The sequence below is a fragment of the Oryctolagus cuniculus genome, chromosome 12 (assembly GCF_964237555.1).
Source record: "Oryctolagus cuniculus chromosome 12, mOryCun1.1, whole genome shotgun sequence".
In the NCBI taxonomy this organism is placed as follows: Eukaryota; Metazoa; Chordata; class Mammalia; order Lagomorpha; family Leporidae; genus Oryctolagus; species Oryctolagus cuniculus.
This window is the reverse complement of record NC_091443.1, coordinates 52,470,311-52,489,791: the sequence shown is the minus strand read 5'-3', so window position 1 is coordinate 52,489,791 and position 19,481 is coordinate 52,470,311. Positions and strand designations below refer to the sequence as shown.

Sequence of the window (19,481 nt, the reverse complement as noted above, 5' to 3'; positions counted from 1 at the left end):
TCACATGATGATAAATTTCTTCCATCAAAAGGAGTCTCCAGAAAAGATTTAAGGGAAGAGTAGGGGCTAAGTCAGGGGAGGCAGTGGATTTGCCTGCTTCAGATCGGGGACCATCTTGTGTGGCCCAGGCGATGGAAAGGCACACACTCAGCAGGCCAAGCCCCTTGCCCAAGGCCCACGGCTCCCCAGCCCCATGTTCCATCTGTTGCTCCATATAGTGGCTACTCTCTACCCTCGGTTTCTGAAGTGCACATGAACTGCTGAACAAGCCTCTCCGGGTGCCGCTGCAGGATGGAGCCCCACCAGGGCAGCACCAGATCCCCGGCTCTCTCACTTGCTGGCTTTGACACCCCCAGAAGTATCTCCACTTCTCTGGGCTTCCAGACACATCCCATAAAACACAGGCTAAAGCCTCTTCCAGCTCTAAGAGTGCATCTGATCATTCCAAGCCTTCTTTTAAGGCAGAGAGTTGAATAGCAGTGGAGGAGGGCAGGGCAAGTCCCAAGACTGAGGGCGAATCTGACCCAACATCACATAGACTATTTGCTCTGGGGCAAACTGTCTCTGCTGCAGACACCATTGAGCTCCAACCTCAGAATTCAGGGATTCAGAGACAGGAGTCTGGGAGTCCCTCAATGCTCTCCAGTGAGAGGGAAATGTTCTCCAAATAGAGTAAGCCAAAGGGAGGTGTCGCTGAGCATCCGGGGAAGCAATGGGGCTAGACATAGCAGCTGCAGAAAATGGGTAAATTGGGGAAGATTTTTAAAGTAAATAATGTCCAATTTGATTCTTAAAATGAAAACAGACAAATTCACAATAATGGGTAAATGATGACAGAAACTACAATGAAGTCACTGGTGCTGTCGCTGCGTGGCGTAGTGGGTTAAGCTACTACCTGTGATGCCAGTATCTCAAATTGGAATGCCGGTTCAAGTCCTAGCTGCTCTGCTTCTAATCCATGTCCCTTCAAATGTGCCTGGGAAGGCAGTGAGTGATGCATGGCCCAAGTACTGAGCCCCTGACACCCACATGGGAGACCCAGATGGAGTTCCTGGCTCCTGGCGTCAGCCTCACCCAGACTTGGCTTTTTGTGGTCACTGGGAGCCAAAGAATGGAATATTTTCTCCTCTCTCTCTTTCTCTCTCTTTCTCCCTCTCTCTCCCTCTCTCTCTCTCTCTTCCTCCATCTGTGATGCTCTGCCTTTCAACTAAATAAATACCTACATAAATAATCCTATTTAAAAATAAAGTCACTGCTGGCTGATGGCCTCTCCTTAGATTGGCCTTTCCCATCTCCAGTCTGATATCTTCACAACAAACATGGCACAGACTTAGCAAGTCCCACTAAGCATCAGACTGTGACACTGGGGACACAAAGGCAGCTCTCCCTTGCTCCCCATGAGCTTCTCAGCCAGCAAAGGCCACCGACTCAGAAGTGGGGAGAGGCTCTGTTCTTCTGCAGGCCAGGCTAGGACACAAACAAACTAGAAGGATCCGAGTCGGCATGAGCGACCCTGAGAGGTAGCTCAGCCCAGCTCAGCAGAGCCCAGGGGTTTGTGTGCAGGCTTCCTGAGCATCTGGATCACTGTGCTCACTGCACAGTAATAAACAGCACTGTCCTCAGGCCTCACAGCGGAGATCACCAGGTGGAAGGTTTTCTGGGTCTGACTGCGCATCACAGAAAATCGACCTCGAACAAAATCCGCATCATGAGATGTGCTATCATCCCTGTACAGGAGGAACTCAAAGGAGTGGTCTGGCCTTCTTCGGTACCAGTACAAATCTGGATTGGAGAAGTCAACGTCGTAGGTGCATAGCAGAATCGTCTCCCGGCCACTCGCCACCGTCTGTTCCGAGGGGCTCTGGGTCACTGTGACGCACTGCACGCCCTGGTCTGTGAGAGGAGAAATGAGAAAGCTGTGACTTCCCCAGGCACTGGGCCTTGGCACAGAGCCAGCCCGAGGAACTCAATGGGCAGGGGCAGAAGAAGGACGCAGAAATGAAAATCAAGGGCAGAGAATAACTGAACATCCAGGAGCTAAATAGAAAGAGGCTAAGCCCTCAGAAGTCAGAGCAAGGGAAATGGAGTAGAGAACAAGAGGAACCCAAGGAGTCCACTCACAGAGAAGCAAAAGGCTGAAGCCCAGAGAAAGAATCATCTTCCCTTCCCACTGGGGCGGAGGCTGCAGAATGAAACGCTGCCCTCTATGGAGCGCTCTTGAAATCTCTGAGACCACCTCAGGGCTCTGGCAGGAAGATGGGAGGAAAGGGAAGGAAACTGCCCACCCTGACAGTCTGTGACCCATAACGTGGCCTTAGCTCTGGGGCAAATGCCTCCCACTAAGGAAACCGCAGCTGTCCTCGTGACTTTGGTCCTCAACCCATCTTGAACTAATACTTGAACAGTGCACATGAGTTACTTTTAAAAAGAAAAGAGAGAGAGAGAGAAAGAGAGAAACTGCAAGCTCAAGGGTCACATGCCGGGCTAGCCAATGCTATAGAAGTAGTTTCCCCTCTGTTCTGTCTCCTCCGGCTGCAGATGGGTGCATCGACCAAAAACTCACCTCACAGCACCCAGCACAGTTGCTCCTATTCTGTAGGATTCAATAAATGAAATAAATGACTCAGCCCCTTATTCTTCTGTGAAAAGAGGAAGGGGCTTGAACAAGACCATTCCTAAAGTCTACCCCAGCCCTGAATTCTAGAAATTTTGTATTTCAGGTGCCTGAGGGACTGCTCTGACTCTGGCAGCACTTACTGCACTTCCCCAGCTTACGTTTCCAGCACACACTGGGCTCCAGATGGAAAACTCTCCCCAAAGCGGAGCTTCCCAGTGGGCAAACTGCTGTGAGTGGTTACAGCTTGCTGAGACAGGGCTCAGCATGACCATGGGTGCCTAGGTGGCTGGAGCCCCTGACCAGCCCCTCCAGCCACCTAGGACAAGCAGGACAAGCAGGGTTCTTAACCTGCAGTACCACAACACTAGCCCCCAGTCTAGGAAATGTAAATCAGAGGATGCCCGCTGGACCTCCTCTCCTGGGTATGTGACACCCTACAAATGATCCCGCCTCTGCCTCCTCTCCAGCACGTCCCACCCCTGCTGTTCTCTGTCTGCACTTCAGCTGTGGTGGCCTTCCTTCTGCTCCTCTATCTGTCTCACTTTTCCAGCTGCTTGAAACTGTAGTCCCAAGTTTTCACAAATCTCAGCTCAGAGAGGCTTTCCCAGAGGCCCCTCCAAGAAAGTTAGTCACACACCCCACCCATAGTCACCCTCAATTAGATTTCTGTTTATTTTCCCTTACCTCACTAACTGAAATCACACTTATGATTTATGATTCATACACATTTATTATTTTTCTCTTTCTCATCTTCCCCTCCACACACACACACACATACACACACACCCATTACAACATAAGCTCCATGAGGTAAGGGTAATGTTTATCTTTTCACTGATATAGCCCTATCCCCTAGGTTGTGTCTGCCACTTAATAGACAATCCATAAATGTTTGTGCAATAAAGGAACACAACTGTCTCCCCTTAAAACTCACCAAATCTAGCAAATAAAAATACAGGGCACCCAGTTAAATGTGCATTTCAATTAAATAACAAAACATTTAGTAATATTTTGTGTTATATATGGGACATTTTTATACTAAAAAAAATTACTGTTTATTTGAAATTCACATTTCACCAGGCATCCCCAAAGTCCCACCCTAAGCAACCCCAGGGCCCTTGGATGTAGAAAGGGAAGGTTTAGGGCTGACACTGCCCTGCCTGAGCAGTGGGGACCCAGGCTTGCACTGCCACCTGCCTTCAGCAGCCTCGCCACGGGCCCAGCCCCATCCGGCAGAAATCTGATTCACAGCTTCCCAGATCTCCCAAGGTCCCAACCCACAGTCTCCTGGTGTCTGTCTCCACTCTAAAGGTGTCACCTAGACCCGATACTTATACAAGAGTTAAATGGTCCTTTCCTGACCCAGAGAACAACAGTTTTCAAGCTACACGGCTACATAGCTACTTATCACTTAACTGCCCAACTCAGCCACAACTGACCACACCTAAGAACAGAGAAATGGGGTTCATGGATCCTAGGGCAGAAGGACATGTGCTCTCCCCTAATGCATCCCATGGGAGATTAAAACACGAGTCCTGCTTGGGGTGAGACAATCTAGACCCTCCCTGGTGCCCTCCCAACATTCCTGGAAAGGCCTCCCCCTGGAAGGGCGAATCTCAGAGAACAGCGCAGAGTCATGGGTGAGTGGAGCCAGCCTGTCGGGGTCATGTGACCTTAAATACAACCTAACCCCTCTCAGCCTCCATGTCTCAATCCTTAAGATGAACATAATAATAATAGCTTTTCCACAAGTCTACTAGAAAATAAAATGAAATAACACATGCAAGACATCCAGCAAATAAATGAGTGTGAATGTTAGACACTGCTGTTGCCATTGTCATTTTTGTTAAATAAATAGATAAATGCAGTTTCTAAGAGTATTATCTTCATCAAAGCTTTTCAGAGAAAAGATGCTGAGTAAAAGTTAAAAAGTTGGCCGGCACTGCGGCTCAACAAGCTAATCCTCCGCCTAGCGGCGCCAGCACACTGGGTTCTAGTCCCGGTCGGGGCACCAGATTGGAGGATGGTCCAAGTGCTTGGGCCCTGCACCCCATGGGAGACCAGAAGAAGCACCTGGCTCCTGCCTGTGGATCAGTGCAGTGCGCTGGCTGCGGCGGCCATTGGAGGGTGAACCAATGGCAAAGGAAGACCTTTCTCTCTGTTTCTCTCTCTCTCTCTCACTGTCCACTCTGCCTGTCCAAAAAAAAAAAAAAAAGTTAAAAAGTAAAGTTGTGAAATAAAAAAAAAAAAACATGTTGTACTAATCAACATTGTTCTTTTAACAACTTCACATCTTTAATTTGTGCTCAGTGCTGCAAGTACATTGTCACAGACCACTGCTATCCCCTGAGTCTGAGCCAGCTGCACTCTTCCCAAATCCCTAAGAGCATTGGGAGCATGAGAGATGAGACCCATGGCCTACTGTTCTTGTGTCTTCCAAAAGTTGTAAAAAGCTTATTCATAGGGGCCAGCGTGTGGTATAGCAAGTACCTGCAGCACTGGCATCCCATACGGGCACCATTTCAAGTCCTGGCTGCTCCACTTCTGATCCAGCTCTCTGCTAATGTGCCTGAGAAAGCAGTGGAAGATGGTCCAAGTACTTGGGCCCCTGTGTCCATGTAGGAGACCCAGAAGAACTCCTGGCTTCAGTTCGGCACAACTCTGGCTGTTGCAGTCATTTGGGGAGTGAATCAGCAGATGGAAGCTCGCGCTCTCTCTCCATCTCTCTCTCTCTCCCTCCCTCCCACTCTCTTTCTCTGTAAAAAGAAAATCAACATATAAATTTCGGGCCTACACTGTGGCGCAGCAAGTTAACGCCCTGGCCTGAAGCACTGGCATCCCATATGGGCATCAGTTTAAGTCCCGTCTGCTCCTCTTCCGCTCCATCTCTCTTCTATGGCCTGGGAAAGCAGTAGAAGATGGCCTAAGTCCTTGGGCCCCTGCACCCACATGGGATACATGGAAGAAGCTCCTGGCTCCTCACTTCAGATCGGCGCAGCTCCGACCGTTGCAGTCATCTGGGGAGTGAACCAGCAGATAGAAGACCTCTCTCTCTATCTCTACCTCTCTCTGTAACTCTGTCTTTCAAATAATTTTTTTAAGAAAACCTTAAATATATATATATATAAATTTCAAATAGATAAATAAAATTTAAAAGACAAGCTTGTTCATGAGGTATTACATGACCATCTATGACTCAGTGACCCCAAAGTTTAGGGATAGGAGAGACCCTTAATATCTAATAACCTCAGGCCACCATTGTGGCATAGCAGGTGAAGACACTGCCTGTGATAATGGCATCCCTTATGGGCACTGGTTCAAGTCTCTTGCTGCACTTCCGATCCCTCTCCCTATTAATGTGCCTGGGAAAGCAGCAAAAGACAGCCCAAGTGCTTGGGCCCCTGCTAACTACTTGGGAGACACAGAGGAAGCTAACCAGCACATGGAAGATCTCTCTCTTTCTCTCTCTCTCTCTCTTTCCTCTCTCATTCTGCCTTTCAAAGAAATAAGTCTTTTTTAGGAAGATTTAATCGACACTGCAAACTTATTGCCCCCTCACCCCATCTCCTTTGAATCTATTGACATCTGAGTCTGCTCAGCTCCCCAAGGCACTGGGTATTGAACAGATACCATCCATCCAGGACTACCTTTCATTAGCCTGAAATCAGCACTCAAGAGGGGCCTTTGGTCCAGGTGGGGACCAAAGGATTTGGTCAACAAAGCCATCCCATCCCACTCCTATCACTCAAGTACTTTTCTCAGCCACCTGCGGCGCCAGCACACCAGGTTCTAGTCCCGATCGGGGCACCAGATTCTGTCCTGATTGCTCCTTTTCCAGGCCAGCTCTCTGCTGTGGCCTGGGAGTGCAGTGGAGGATGGTCCAAGTCCTCCCATGGGCCCTGCACCCCATGGGAGACCAGGATAAGTACCTGGCTCCTGGCTTCGGATCAGCACTGTGCGCCGGCCACAGCGTGCTGGCCGCAGCGGCCACTGGGGGGTGAACCAACGGAAAAGGAAGACTTTTCTTTCTGTCTCTCTCTCTCTCTCTCACTGTCCACTGCTCTGCCTGTCAAAAAAAAAAAAAAAAAAAAGGACTTTTCTCCTTGGAGATGAGTGGCTTTGTTTGTGACCTTGCAGCGCCCTCTGCTGCCCTAATTATCCCATCTCCATAAATGGGTCATGCAGGAGGTTGACAGAAAATAGGTCAGGGACAGAAAACATTCTTTGTTCACAACTTCAGTCAGAGCTGCTCCCTTCCCCCTTGCAACCCCGACACTGGCAAATGCTTCTCTGTTGGCCTCAAGGGCACATTCCCCAACAGTCACCCAAAGAGGATGGTCTTCGGGGATACCAGATAGCACCCTCAGAGGGTAGATGGACATTTCCTGCCTAAAGAAAGCTAATGCAACAATAGAGGACATAGAGATGTTTCTTTGGATGGATACAGACAAATGCATGTCTTTCTTTTTTTTAAGGAATAGAAGCGTGGAAAAGTTTAGAAACATCTGAACGTGTGGCCATGAGGAGTGAATGACCCAGAGAAAGGACTTATCACTTTCCAGTCCAAAATCCCTAGGGCAGACATGGACTGATGAGAGAGGAATCACACCAGGGAGCAACAAGTTCCTGTAGCCCACTTCCATCCCCAGGCAGAGGCAGCACAGTGTTACCCAGGGGAAAGGTCTTGCTGAAAGCCCTTTGGGCAAGAACAAGTATGAAGAACCCTGTGGAGTTCTTGCACAAGGCTCTCTGCAAAGCTGGCATCTGAAGACAAGCTGTGGGGAAGAAGGAACACTCTGTGGTGTTGCCATTGCTACCTCTGGAGCCACCTCTGGAAAGGACAGTGTTGGTCCATCCAGGTCAGTAATGCCTGTCATGGTGGGGCTGTGTGAGACCTGGTCTAACTCTTGGCAACTAGATTTCTTAAGCCATCTGTGGGGGACTCTCCAGGGCAGGGAGGGCAGATACATTATATCTCAATTACCAAGGGCTGACCAGCAGTAGTGGGGATGTGCAGCCTGCTGGTAAGGATTCTGAAGCTGCATCGACAGGCAGAGAAAAAGTGATGTGTATATTAGCAGCATCTGCTGTGGGAACAGGAGCAGGAGGCAATGCCACACAGTTTCGTATTTGCCATCCCTGCTCGAGATGTCATTCCCTGTAATGAGTCCTGCAGAGAAAGAATAATCAGTGCCAACTCTCTGTTGGATTATCCTTTTGGTAAAGGGCAAATTTTTCAATCTCTATCTTTTCCTTGGCTTCCCTGGGATCTCATGGGCCATTTCCCCTGCTATCAATTGCTGTTGCCTGCAGCCTAAGAAATAAAATTTTTAAATGAATTAGGAGGTTCTATATTCCTCTCTGAAAGCATAAATTATGTGCCAAAACCAAACTCCTCCCTTGGATGACTGACTTATTCACAGCTTAACATGTATCATCCCATACTGGGTCAGACAATAGAGCCCTGGGGACAGAGACCACCCAGGGAAGGTCCTTGTTCTACTGAGTCACATGAAGGGAGCAGCAAAAGACAAGACAAGGATGCAAAGGTCCTGAGTCTTAGTCCCAGCTGGGCCTCTACCTACCTACAAGACCTTGACCTTGAGCAACTTGTCCCTCAGGGCTTCAGCATCTTCATCTTTGAAATGAGAGCACGGGCCTAGGCAGTCACTAAATCCCCACCCAGTCCCATCACATTCCAGGATACCAATGTGTAAAGCCATCGAGCTGCCGGAAGAGTTATTAGTTTGTATCCCCCTGTGCATGCTGCCTGAACTCCTCACTGCCCAGCAGAAGAAAAAGGAAGGCATGCCTCATTGTCGGAGGGCAGCATAATTTCTTGCTTCATCAGAGCCCGGAGGTAGATGCCCAGATGCCAACTTGGAATCCAGTTATTATTGCATCCGGGAGAGAGAAAAGTGATGAAAACAGCCTTTGGGGAAACCATCCGTTTGACCAAAAAAATAAAAAAAAAGGCTGTACAAAGCATGATAACATGTTGATATCTTATTTATCATCTTCATCCCTGAAATCTACTCTGCCCCTTCCTAACTCTACTCTGAAGCAGGGAGAGAAGGAAGCCTTTCCCAGGGAAGAGGGGACACGTATGGGGAACAGATGGGTGTCTCTGTCGTGCGGAAAGAGCAAAGGTGACGCCACATCCCCTTCAACTGCGCTGACTCCTCTGGTTTTTGTAAAGGTGTTCACGCCTGTGGGTATGGGGTTAATAGGAAACTGACATTTGGAGCCAAGACTAAAGGACTTATGATACTCAGCAAGTAATATCTGGCAGAATTAATTTTTTTTCTATCTGAAAATTGTCAGAGAGAGGTTCAAGCATTCCTTAAGGATTAGGAACAAAAGATGAATGATTAATACAATTCAATTTAACAAATGTTTATTAAGAGCCTGTGGCTTTTCCCAGGGATCATCTGAGCCAGTTTCCAAGGAGCTGTAGCCATTGCCCTTAAGGGAAGGAGGGATTTGTCAATGGACCAGAGACTGTGGATGAACAGTGACAACAGATTTAGCTTTGGGACCGGGACACAGTGAGTGGTGGCCCTGAGTAAGTAGATTAGCAAAAAAAAAAAAAAAAAAAAAAAAAAAAAAAAACTGTGCACAGCAGCATGGATAACGTAAAACACCAGGTAACCAACAATGTTATTTTGTGATTGGTTTTACCATGTATTTCATCATTTTTGTAGGGCAGGTTAATCTTCCCAATTGCAAGTTTTCTCAAACTGATCTGAAAGTCAGCATTTTAAGGGGAGCATTTTAAGAATCCTGTGTTTCTGAAATTAGGCTCACAGCAGTTAGCGAAGGAGCAGCAGCACGCTTTGTCTTTCCAGTGATGTAAGAGAGCCTGGCGTCCCTCATGTGCTCAACGGCCCAAAGGGCCTCCTCCCCTCTGAGTCAGAACCAGCATCAGACCGCCAGGCAGTTAACTTCTTATAAATCTGCCCAGCAGTGCGGACAATGAGAAATGGCCCGCTAGGTTTTGGGGGGAATGGGGCTCCGTTTCCTGTAAAGCCAGAGAAGCACTTTGGACCACTCAGACGTGGTGGACCCTGCTCCCCTCGTGGTCAGTGTCCCACGCTGCCTCAGTAGGAAAGGGGCAGCCCACAAGACTGCTCAGGAAGTTAGCCTCTTCCTGGGTCCCTAATCCTGCTCGAGACAGAGCCAGGCCCTGTGAGGAGGAAGGCATGGCCAACAGGAAGAGAGGTTTTGGTCAGGGGTCCAGATACTGTGTGAGGAATGCCAAGAAAGTCCACTAACAGCTAACTGTAAGCCCAGGTGAGTGTCTCCGTCCAGAGGCACCAGCAGCACTTCTCAGTGCCTAACACCTGTCAAGCAGAGAGTTGCAAAACTCAGCCAGGTAGGAAAGAGCAGCAAAGATCAAACCCCTGTCCTGTGGGTAAGCAAGAGTCTATAGTTTAGGTAAAGGGAGCAGCCCCTGTGGGACAGCTGCTGGAAGTAAGCTATTTCCATCTGGAGCGGGCACACAAGTGACAGTGAAACCCAGTAAGTGCCATCTGTAAGCCAAAGGTGTTTGTTGGTTGTTTGGTTTGGGTTTTGAATTATCCAGACTCTCCAGAGAAAGAACATTTCTCTCTGAGGAGCTGGTCCCAAAACTCTGACTTCAAACTTCTAAAAAGATCAAATGTTAAGACAGATGGTAGGCTTGGAAAACTCTGCTGCCCTATGTAATAGGTAGAAACCTACTTCATTCCTTTGCTTGCTTGTTTTATTTTGTTTGGGAAATGGGGCGGAGGGTTAGACACCCCAGAAAAAAATCATTTGCACAGCATTTTGGGGACAAATTAGATCTAGAGAATCAAGTTTTAAAACCCTCAGCTCAGAAAGCTCTTAAAGATTACTGAACCCACTTCTTTAGTTTTGCAAATGAGAACAGTGAAACTCAGGATGCGAACAGACTCAAGTCACATAGCTGAGCCGGATACCAAAGTCCAGGGTGAAGGCAAGAGAGCTCATGTGTCTGAGCAGTCCCGATGCAAGGAAGAGAAAGCACCAAAGGCTTTGGCCATGACATCAATTGCATCCCAAACATTCTTTGCCCAAGACTCGGTGAACTCAAAACAGAACGCCAAGTTCCAAAGAGAGATAAAACGGTCCTGTGCATGTCAGGGGTAAAAACTAACTAAAGTAGGAACAATAATCAAACCTGATATTAGGGGAAAGGTGCAGACCGAGTCAGAGATGGGAAAAGCCAAGATGGAAATGCTAGTGGAGCCTTCGGACGATGACTGTGAGCATCAAGCATCAAGCACTACCTGTAAGTTCTGCATGGCTAAGTTCTTCCCCAATGAGAGTTCGTATTGTGTGATAGATTGCACTGGCTATATGATTGCTTTGGACCACAGAATATGTATTGGCTTGCTGAGCCTTCTAGTGTCTTGAAGTAAAAGTCTTATCTCTAACATTGCTTTTAGCCCTGAAGCCTCAGGTTACCAGGGTGGGGGAATACCATCATTTGTCCTTCCTCTGAAACTTGGAGGTTGGAGGAAAATTCTAGTTCTTGGGAAGTGCTGCGAATCTGGATTTACGAGGTTGATGTCACAAGTTTTTGCAAAGCCCCTCAGCACAGTGGTCAGCAAATCAGTGGCTCTCAGCTGACATTTGGGAAGGGAACAGAGCTCACAGTGAAGCTTGGTAAGTGGGGGAGAGCATTGAACTCCCCTCCTAAATGTGATCCCAGACCCTTTTTGATACCAATTAACACAGATGTGGCTTCTTGCCCCATCTCTGCCACTAGTCAAGTCCTGCCTGGCTAACAGGTGCCCCCTCCATATCCCATGGATGTGCACCGAGGCAGCTGGATGCAGCTGTTCCTCAGTCCTCACAAAATCACTTAACCCTTTCATCAAAGGTGTGCTGGCTCTTCTGCCCCCTCACAGCCCTGCTGGTGTATCCATCAGAGGACTTCCAGATTTGTAACTCGTTGTGAAATGAGATGTGTCGACAGTGTGTGCTTGGCTTCTTGGGGGAGGATGCTGGACAGCCTGCTGCATGCTTCCCCCCATTGTTACATTTCAGCCTTACACTAGCCCTGTGAGCAGGGTGGTGGTGTTATCCTCGCTTTATAGCAGGGACTTTTTATATATTTTCTGATTTATACTCTTATAGAAGTCCAAAGAGATTGAGTAAATTGTTCAAGTTGATGCAGTAAGAAAGAGAAGGGGGTCCTAATTCTTAGCATTCAGTTGTCAGAGCTAAATGTTTATTCGTGTGGGATTATGTTTCAGGAAAAAGTCACAGATGCTTTGGTCTCCAGCATTCCTAAAATAACCCTAGAGAAGGCTGCTCTCAGCGAGGTGAAGGACTGATCAACAGGACCACTGCGAGCCAGGCACATACCCTTAATCCTCACAATATTATCAAGCAGCTGTTATGCTCCCACTTTGCAGACGAGAAAACTGAGGCTCAGAAAGTTAAAGAACTGGCTTTGGGTTTGAAATCCAAGTTTGCCTGATTCCAGATCCCAGACTCTTTCAAAGTAACTGCAACTGCCCACCAGCCACATTAACTCATTCATTAATAAGACAGCAATCTAACAGGGGGCAAACAAGTGATCAGTTTTTTCCATATGCCCTCTCCCTTTTCAGGAGTTGTGTAGGATTCCTCTTTCATGCTTCTGGGAGAGCAGGTGGAGCCCTGGCTCCCAGCACCAGGCTGAAGGGTCCTGGCAGTATTTGTAAAGCACTCTGTGGGGGTGTGACTCAGGGCGGATCTGAAAAGCTGGTCTTTGGAAAGGGAACGAAGCTGACAGTAAACCCATGTAAGTTTGAATAATTAATGTTTTTGAATTTTTCTCTGGAACCCTGATTTCTAGTTTTTCATTCTGCTTTATATCCCACAGAAGTCCCTTTAACGGGTTCCCTCAGTGTGCACAGCACTGCTGTTTACCCTCCTGTGCATTTTATCTAATAGAGGAGAATGACAGTGCCAGGGGAGCACTGGACCAAGGAGTCCTACTGTTGGCCTAGTTTCTTATTTTGATTGGTGGAATTTCCCATGGGACTAAAAGAATACTGATTAACTCTCTGAGACTCTAATATCCCCTCTGTAAAATGGGAAAGGCAATTCCTGCTCCTTTTATACCATACCTGGTCGGCTGTGAGAGGATGTCGGCATAGTTCCAGTAAAGTCACAATAAATGCAAGGGCAGCGGAGGCCCAGCTGGGCCATAAACTCGCCCACCAGAGTCTCTCATTGCAAAGTGTGGGCTTTGTCAGTATTCTTGCATGACAAGCCAACATTTCAGAAAGCACCAAGTGGAGTTTAGGCAACTGAGTTTTTGTAGTGTCTTATGTCATTGTGTGATACTGGAGCCAACTACAAACTGATCTTTGGGAAAGGAACAACTTTGAGTGTTAGACCAGGTATGTTTTAATGAAGATTGTTTCTAACCATAAGCCCCTATCCTTAGAAATTCAGTGAAAGACAACGGAAAGACTCACCCAGTTATTAGAAAGAATTTTCATCACAGTTCTTTCTGATGGGAACCCCTTTAGGACTATTTCAACACCTTTAAGCACTTGAAGATGTTGTCTTTTCTGTAGATGTTGGAGGTGTGTATCTGGCAGATGGAAGTGGAGCTGAGCTTTCAGAGGCAGAAGGCACTTAGGGGAAAAAAAAGAGTATAGACTAAAGTACATAGCAACAGCAGGGGCCGTGCAATGCCAGCTGATCCAAAAGGAGACAGGGAGACAGAGCCTTTGATCTAAACAATGAGTGACCACTCTCCTGTCATCTGCCTTTTAGTGCCAAGGCTTCCATGTTGGAGCGATTAGAAAAAGAATTGTCTAACCCTCATAGCTCTCCAAACCCTGGAGCCAAGCCAGCTGGGTAAAACCAGGTAGGATTTTCTGGTGCTGACACTGATTACAAGCGATATTTAGGGAAAGGCTAAAACTGAAAGCAAATATTCAAATTAGGCAGAACGATTGTGAACTTCAGAAACATGCCCCAGGATTCTGTTAACTGCTGTGTTCCTAATTGGGCCCTCATGGAACATTCTCATCCCTGTCTTGGCAGAGCTTTCTGCATCAGAGAAACCCCTTTTGATGTCTGCTCATTTCTGTGCCCCTCAGTGAAGAAGTGGCAGCTAAGCTCGGAAGAGAAGGATTTCCTAACCCAAACACGGTGACAACCCTTCTCTCCAATGCGCGAATCCCAGAGGGATATTTTGAGTGCCATCCCACCATTCCCAAAACAAACCTGAGGTCATTTACCATGAATGTAGTCGAGATTTTGCTCCACGAGGGAGTCTCTATTTCCTATGACAACAGAAGCTTGTTTCAAATAGTTGTTTTGGGTTTAACTTTCGCTCAAAATTCCCAAACAACACTAACTACCCAGTGGGCACTTAAAAAAAAATTTCTATTTTCATAAGCAAATTTTATCCTCAATCGGAGGGCCAGCATCAGAATACCCTAGTAAGTATTATTACCTCCCTATGACCTTCCTGAAGTCCCTTATACCTAAAACAGCATGAGAGAGAAAAGCATTTCCATGCCAACCTGTGTATCCAGTGGCTAAGTAGGGTCTAAGGAGCAGGTGGGTGAGATGCTATGTTTCCAGACCTGACTGGCTATTTAGAGTCCTCTGGATGTTAGAAACAATAATCAGGAAAAGCACTTGCAATTCCATTTTTTATTTATAATCCTTATCTTTCCCAAAGAACTGTTATAAATTCTCTCCCAAAGGTTTCATACTCATCCTTCTTGGGGTTCCTTTATTCATGATGTGTACAGAGATGAATTATTGCTAAGAGACTCAAAAAATCCATGAGCTTTACCTTAAGCTTTCCCTGTCAGAGAGATGCCAGGAGCTAAAAAGATGGGAAACTGCCATTTGGGAACTAGATTAAAAACAAAATCCAAATTAAGCCCAAGCAGCACTGTTCAGTAGTTATGTAGACACAGCGTGTAAGCTCTGCAAGCCTGGTTGCTCGGTTGGCTGGACTGCGCCTGTTTGGGTCTCGCCTGGAAGAGTAATAATAACTTGCTCATCCCAGACCTGTCTTGAGCAAAGAGAGATGTCAGCCTCCAGCCCTAAAAAACTCCTTGTGATTTTGTTTATTTCCATGGAATTTATCATTATACACAGTGTTCTGGAAGTAATAGAGAAGTGCTCCTGCAAGTGGAAATGAAATGTAAATTTAGATTGTAAATATATGACTGCAGTAAATAGATAGCAAGAAGAAAGATGAAGAGATTAGAGACTCGCCACATTTCTCTAACCCTAAAGGAGATGTTTCTATAAATAGTTTAAAACTATTGAAGAGGAGCCAGGAGGAAACAGGACGGAGGCAAACAGATTCTCCTCCAATCCTCATCACTTTGCAGAATTGGAAATTGTTTCTCAGTCAAAGTCCCCTGGGCAGAGGCGGAAATCAGGGCTGTTTCAGATGATGGGGTTCTTGGGCAGGTGGCCCCTGGGACTGATTTTGAGGCTGGCCCCCTGTCAGGGACAAGTTCTGGTGATGTCTCCATTGTAGGGGACGGGAACCAACACAAAAGTAAATCCTACTTCACTGTGTAGGACTAAGGAGGTCTCCCAGAGCAGGATTTCCCCTGGATTTTGTCTGGGCTGCCTTTTCACCCTGCCTGTCTTCATCGGATGGATTCAGCCTCAGAGCAGACCCTAGGATTCAAACAGAAGTTTTAAGGAGGAAGCCAGCTTAACTTCACTCAGGAGGCCTGGCCTAGTCTGACTTTGAAGATTCTTTTAATCCAACTGTTTTTAGGGGGAGCTCTGCAAAAGCTGAAAGAAAGGTGGGGGGCGTGAGTGAGGATTCTGTGAAGCCAAGATGTTAAGCAACTGACTGGTAGAGACACGGAGAAGTCTGGTAAAGGAGACCTTGTGAAAGGCAACGTAGCAGCCCCAAGGAGACTCTGCTGTCGGTTCATTAGTGGCACTCGGGCCACTCTCTGAGGCAGGTCTGGGAGCCAGGAGAGCAGATCAGAGGGGCCTTCCTCAAGGGGGGAGAGACGGGCGGCCCCGTCTGAAGTTTGTGTAAAGCTGTGTGCCGGGGTGTGACTCAGGGAGTTCAGGAAACAGGCTGACATTTGGGCAAGGGAGCAGGCTCATCGTCAACGCACGTAAGTAGGGAAAGCTCGGGCAGTCTTCTCCCTTTGTGGCCCTGTCCTGTGTGATCTGCTTGTGGGGCATGTACTTTTTTTTTTTTTTTTTTTTTTTTTTTTTTTTTTTTTGACAGGCAGAGTGGACAGTGAGAGAGAGAGACAGAGAAAGGTCTTCCTTTGCCGTTGGTTCACCCTCCAATGGCCGCTGCAGCCAGCACACCATGCTGATCCCATGGCAGGAGCCAGGTACTTCTCCTGGTCTCCCATGGGGTGCAGGGCCCAAGCACTTGGGCCATCCTCCACTGCACTCCCTGGCCACAGCAGAGAGCTGGCCTGGAAGAGGGGCAACCGGGACAGAATCCGGCGCCCTGACCGGGACTAGAACCCGGTGTGCCGGCGCCGCAAGGCGGAGGATTAGCCTAGTGAGCCGCGGCGCTGGCTAGGGCATGTACTTTGTTTTGCTCAGTCCATCTCAGACAAGCAAGCCAGAAAAGATGGGAGGGAGAGCTGTCCCATCTTCACCTTTAAACACATCCCTGTAAAACTCCTCACTCTCCTCCCCTTCTGCCATCAGTTTCCAGTAACCCAGAACGCAGTGACTTGGTGGGGGCGGTTTCAACAAATATCAGAGAAACAGTGACCCTCCAAGTACAGTAAAGTAGAAATAAGGTGAGCAACAGTCAGAGACAATTAGGAAAGCAGAAAAAGAAACGGAAATGCATCACTGAAACAAAGACAGCAGCTTGTTCATAAGAAGAACAATAAAAAATTTAAGATTCAGTTGTAAATGCTTAATTGGTGCACACATATACATATATATTCATATATCAGTACCCAGGATCCTGCCTGCAGCAGCAGCCTCCTGAGATGACCCACAAATAATCTGTAAGCCTGCAGCTCAGAATAGGGTTGGCAGATCAAGGCCATGTTGACTTCCCTGCCCCTTCTGCAAAGAGTAGCTCCTAGTCTTGTTTTTGTAAAGCACCCCCTGGCTGTGAGAATGATGGAAGTAGCAACAAACTGACATTTGGCAAAGGAACGCTCTTAACCGTGAATCCAAGTAAGTTTGGGGGTGGGAGAGAGGAAGAGAGTCTAACACTTCGAATTCAAATTACTTAACCTTCCAAAACGACCCAGCTTAGCTTCCAGGTCGCATGTTTTTATTGGGAGGATCTGGTCCCCACCATCATGCAGTGATTAACCACCTTCAACCAAAACACTCCCATCATCCATCTTAAAAGAGATTATTGGTTCAGGGAGAAAAACTGAACATAGGATCCTGAGGGATTCCATTAAGGCTAGGAAGTGTTTGCCAAAAAGATAGAGAGGAAATTGGCATATTGTGACTATGCAAATTCTGTAGAACAAATATAAATCTTCCTGATGTAGATACTCAAATTCCCCTAAATTTATCTCTCGAAATAACAGGACCTTACAATTTCATTAGCTATTGCTTGAAAATCTACCGGCAGTTTTCTTTTCTTCTTTTACCTGCCCTTTCTCTCTCTTAAAGAAACTGTTCTCAGCCCCCAGTCCAGTAGCTGAGGTCTCCGTGAATGGAATTGTTTGGTTAACTCAGGCAGAGCGCTTAATCCTTTTCTTTCCTTGGTTACCAAAGTGATTGATTCAGCCTCCACTTTACTTGGTTCACCTGAGAAGAGGGGGGACCTCCATCTATCCACCGAGTCGTGAGAACAGAGCAGTGCGCTCGACCCTTCAGCTACACCCCACCCTAACTAACGTGATAATGTGTGAGTCCCTGAAGAAGTTTAGAACTTCCATCTAAAAGTGAGCAACTGCGGTTGCTTTTGGTACTTCTTGAAAATCTTTGTTGCTAGTGGGCCTCTGAGAATGCTGGGGAAGACTGACTTGCTAAAATATTCAGGCCATGTAAAAATAAGACAAACTCGTCAAAGGGCTTCAAATCTCCTTTTGACATAAGCCAAATGCCCTGGGTGCTACATAGAGACCAGGCACCCAGTTTCATTTATTCAAATCTGTTTTCTCTAATTATGAGAAGATGCCACTCTAGGAGAGGCACACTGGGAAACACAGTCCAGGCAAAGATCTTGATCAGACTAACTGGAGACTGAGTGAGTAGATGGTTCCGGGACATGGGGCAGGCAGACTTCAAGGAAGTAAGGCTGGGAGTGCTGTGGGACAGGTCCTGCCTAAAGAAGGTGTCCTGAGCTTAGCCAGGAAGTTCTCATGCGCAGAAACGCCTCGCTCAGCAGGGGCAAAATCAGCACTTCTGTGACAACAGAAACCATGAATAATACATAAAGCTGTTGAAGCCAATGTATTCAGCAGTCCCTGAGGTCTTATCAAATTCAAGCTTCAAGGGGATTCATAGAAACATCCCAGGAGACTCAAGGACTAGGCTGCTTCTCAGAGGGGGGCAGGTGAGAGGGACCAGACAGGATGTCTTGCTGGAAATACTCTAAGGCGGGGACCTGGGGTGGGTTTTCCAGAAAGCAGAGAGGAGCTGGGAGCCCCCCAGAGCACTCAGTTGGCCTCCAAGGGGTCTGAGAGCAGTAACAACTCCTACGCCCTAAAACGTTGGAGAGGCCAGGGAGTTTGACAGCCTAACCATGCAAGGAAAATATCTGCACAAGGCAAGCATCCTTCCAAAGCCCTGGACAGTGAGTGCATGCCAGGTTTTCCGTTCAGTGGACTCTTTATATGCAGGTGCTACAAGGCAAGTCTGGAGCCCCTTGATTAAATTCTGTTTGCCTTCAGCCAGCGGAACACAGAGATTATTGCTACAGCAACACTTTGGTGCCGTCTGTTTGAGGGCTTCAGCTGAGGGCAGGCATCTGTTTCTGCTATGTCCCAGGGAGCCTGAAGTGGGAAGGTGGGAGCCTCTTTGGACAGGGAATGCTGTGAACTCATGAAGAGATGGGAAGGGGAGCTTGAATCTCTGGCTGCTATCCTTAAAGGGGATGGATACTTCTGATTAGCTAACTAATAACTCTTACTTTCTTCACTGTTAGAAACCAATGAAAGGCTTAGCCCTTTGTGAATAAGTGGCTGGTTGAAGACATCACTATAGAAACGAATATAAACTTAGCCGCAAGAGTTTAAGAGTTTAAAAGTTGGACTCCATTAAATTTTTCATATTCTGTGGAGACAGAACTTGGTCACTGTCATAGCACACAATGAGATTGCCTGAATTTTGCTCTAGATTTGTTGGTGTCTTCTTCCTGTCCCCCACCCCAGACATACAGCCAAGAAGATGCACAGGAGTTCTTTAGTTTGTGACTGTCTACCATGGATCTTTGTTTGGTCAAGGGAGGAAATTTGCAGCAATCTCAAGTAAATATGCGAGAACCTGCCTCCAGCAGAGACCTCCCTAATCTCCACTATTGTGGCACTGGGCTGCCCTGGAAGTTCAGAACGCTAGGTGACCAGATGTCCAGGGTTTCCCAGGATGGAGGAGGGTCTTTGTTTGCTAAATCCACAGCAGTCCCTAGGATAGTTAATCACCAGAGCAAGGTGCAGGTGTAAACTCCATGAGCTGGTACTTACATTTCACCAGGTTCAAGGTTGACAGAAAAAAACCGTGTTGTGTGCAGGCTCAGTTCATCATGCCCATCATTTTTACCTCCTGCACCAGGGTGTGAAGGGATGCCCGGCAGCTAGTGCTTCATCTGCAGCCTCAACCTCATCTAATTCTAGTCAGCCTCCCAAGAGCCGAACACTCTCATCCTGTCTCCTTGTAATCAATTCATTGTCATCAGAAATGTGTGACACCTCGA

General features: G+C 47.3%; 2 gene segments (V, D, J or C); one reads left to right on the top strand and one right to left on the bottom strand.

Moving 5' to 3' along the window:
- LOC103351170 (T cell receptor alpha chain constant-like) overlaps positions 1-19,481 on the top strand; it is a gene marked incomplete in the record, with an annotated part of 594,496 nt that overhangs the window by 509,255 nt on the left and 65,760 nt on the right.
- On the bottom strand, positions 1,299-2,413 carry LOC138844650 (T cell receptor delta variable 3-like). The segment is given in 2 exon segments: positions 1,299-1,893; positions 2,122-2,413. Coding segments are annotated over 2 exon segments (552 nt in total).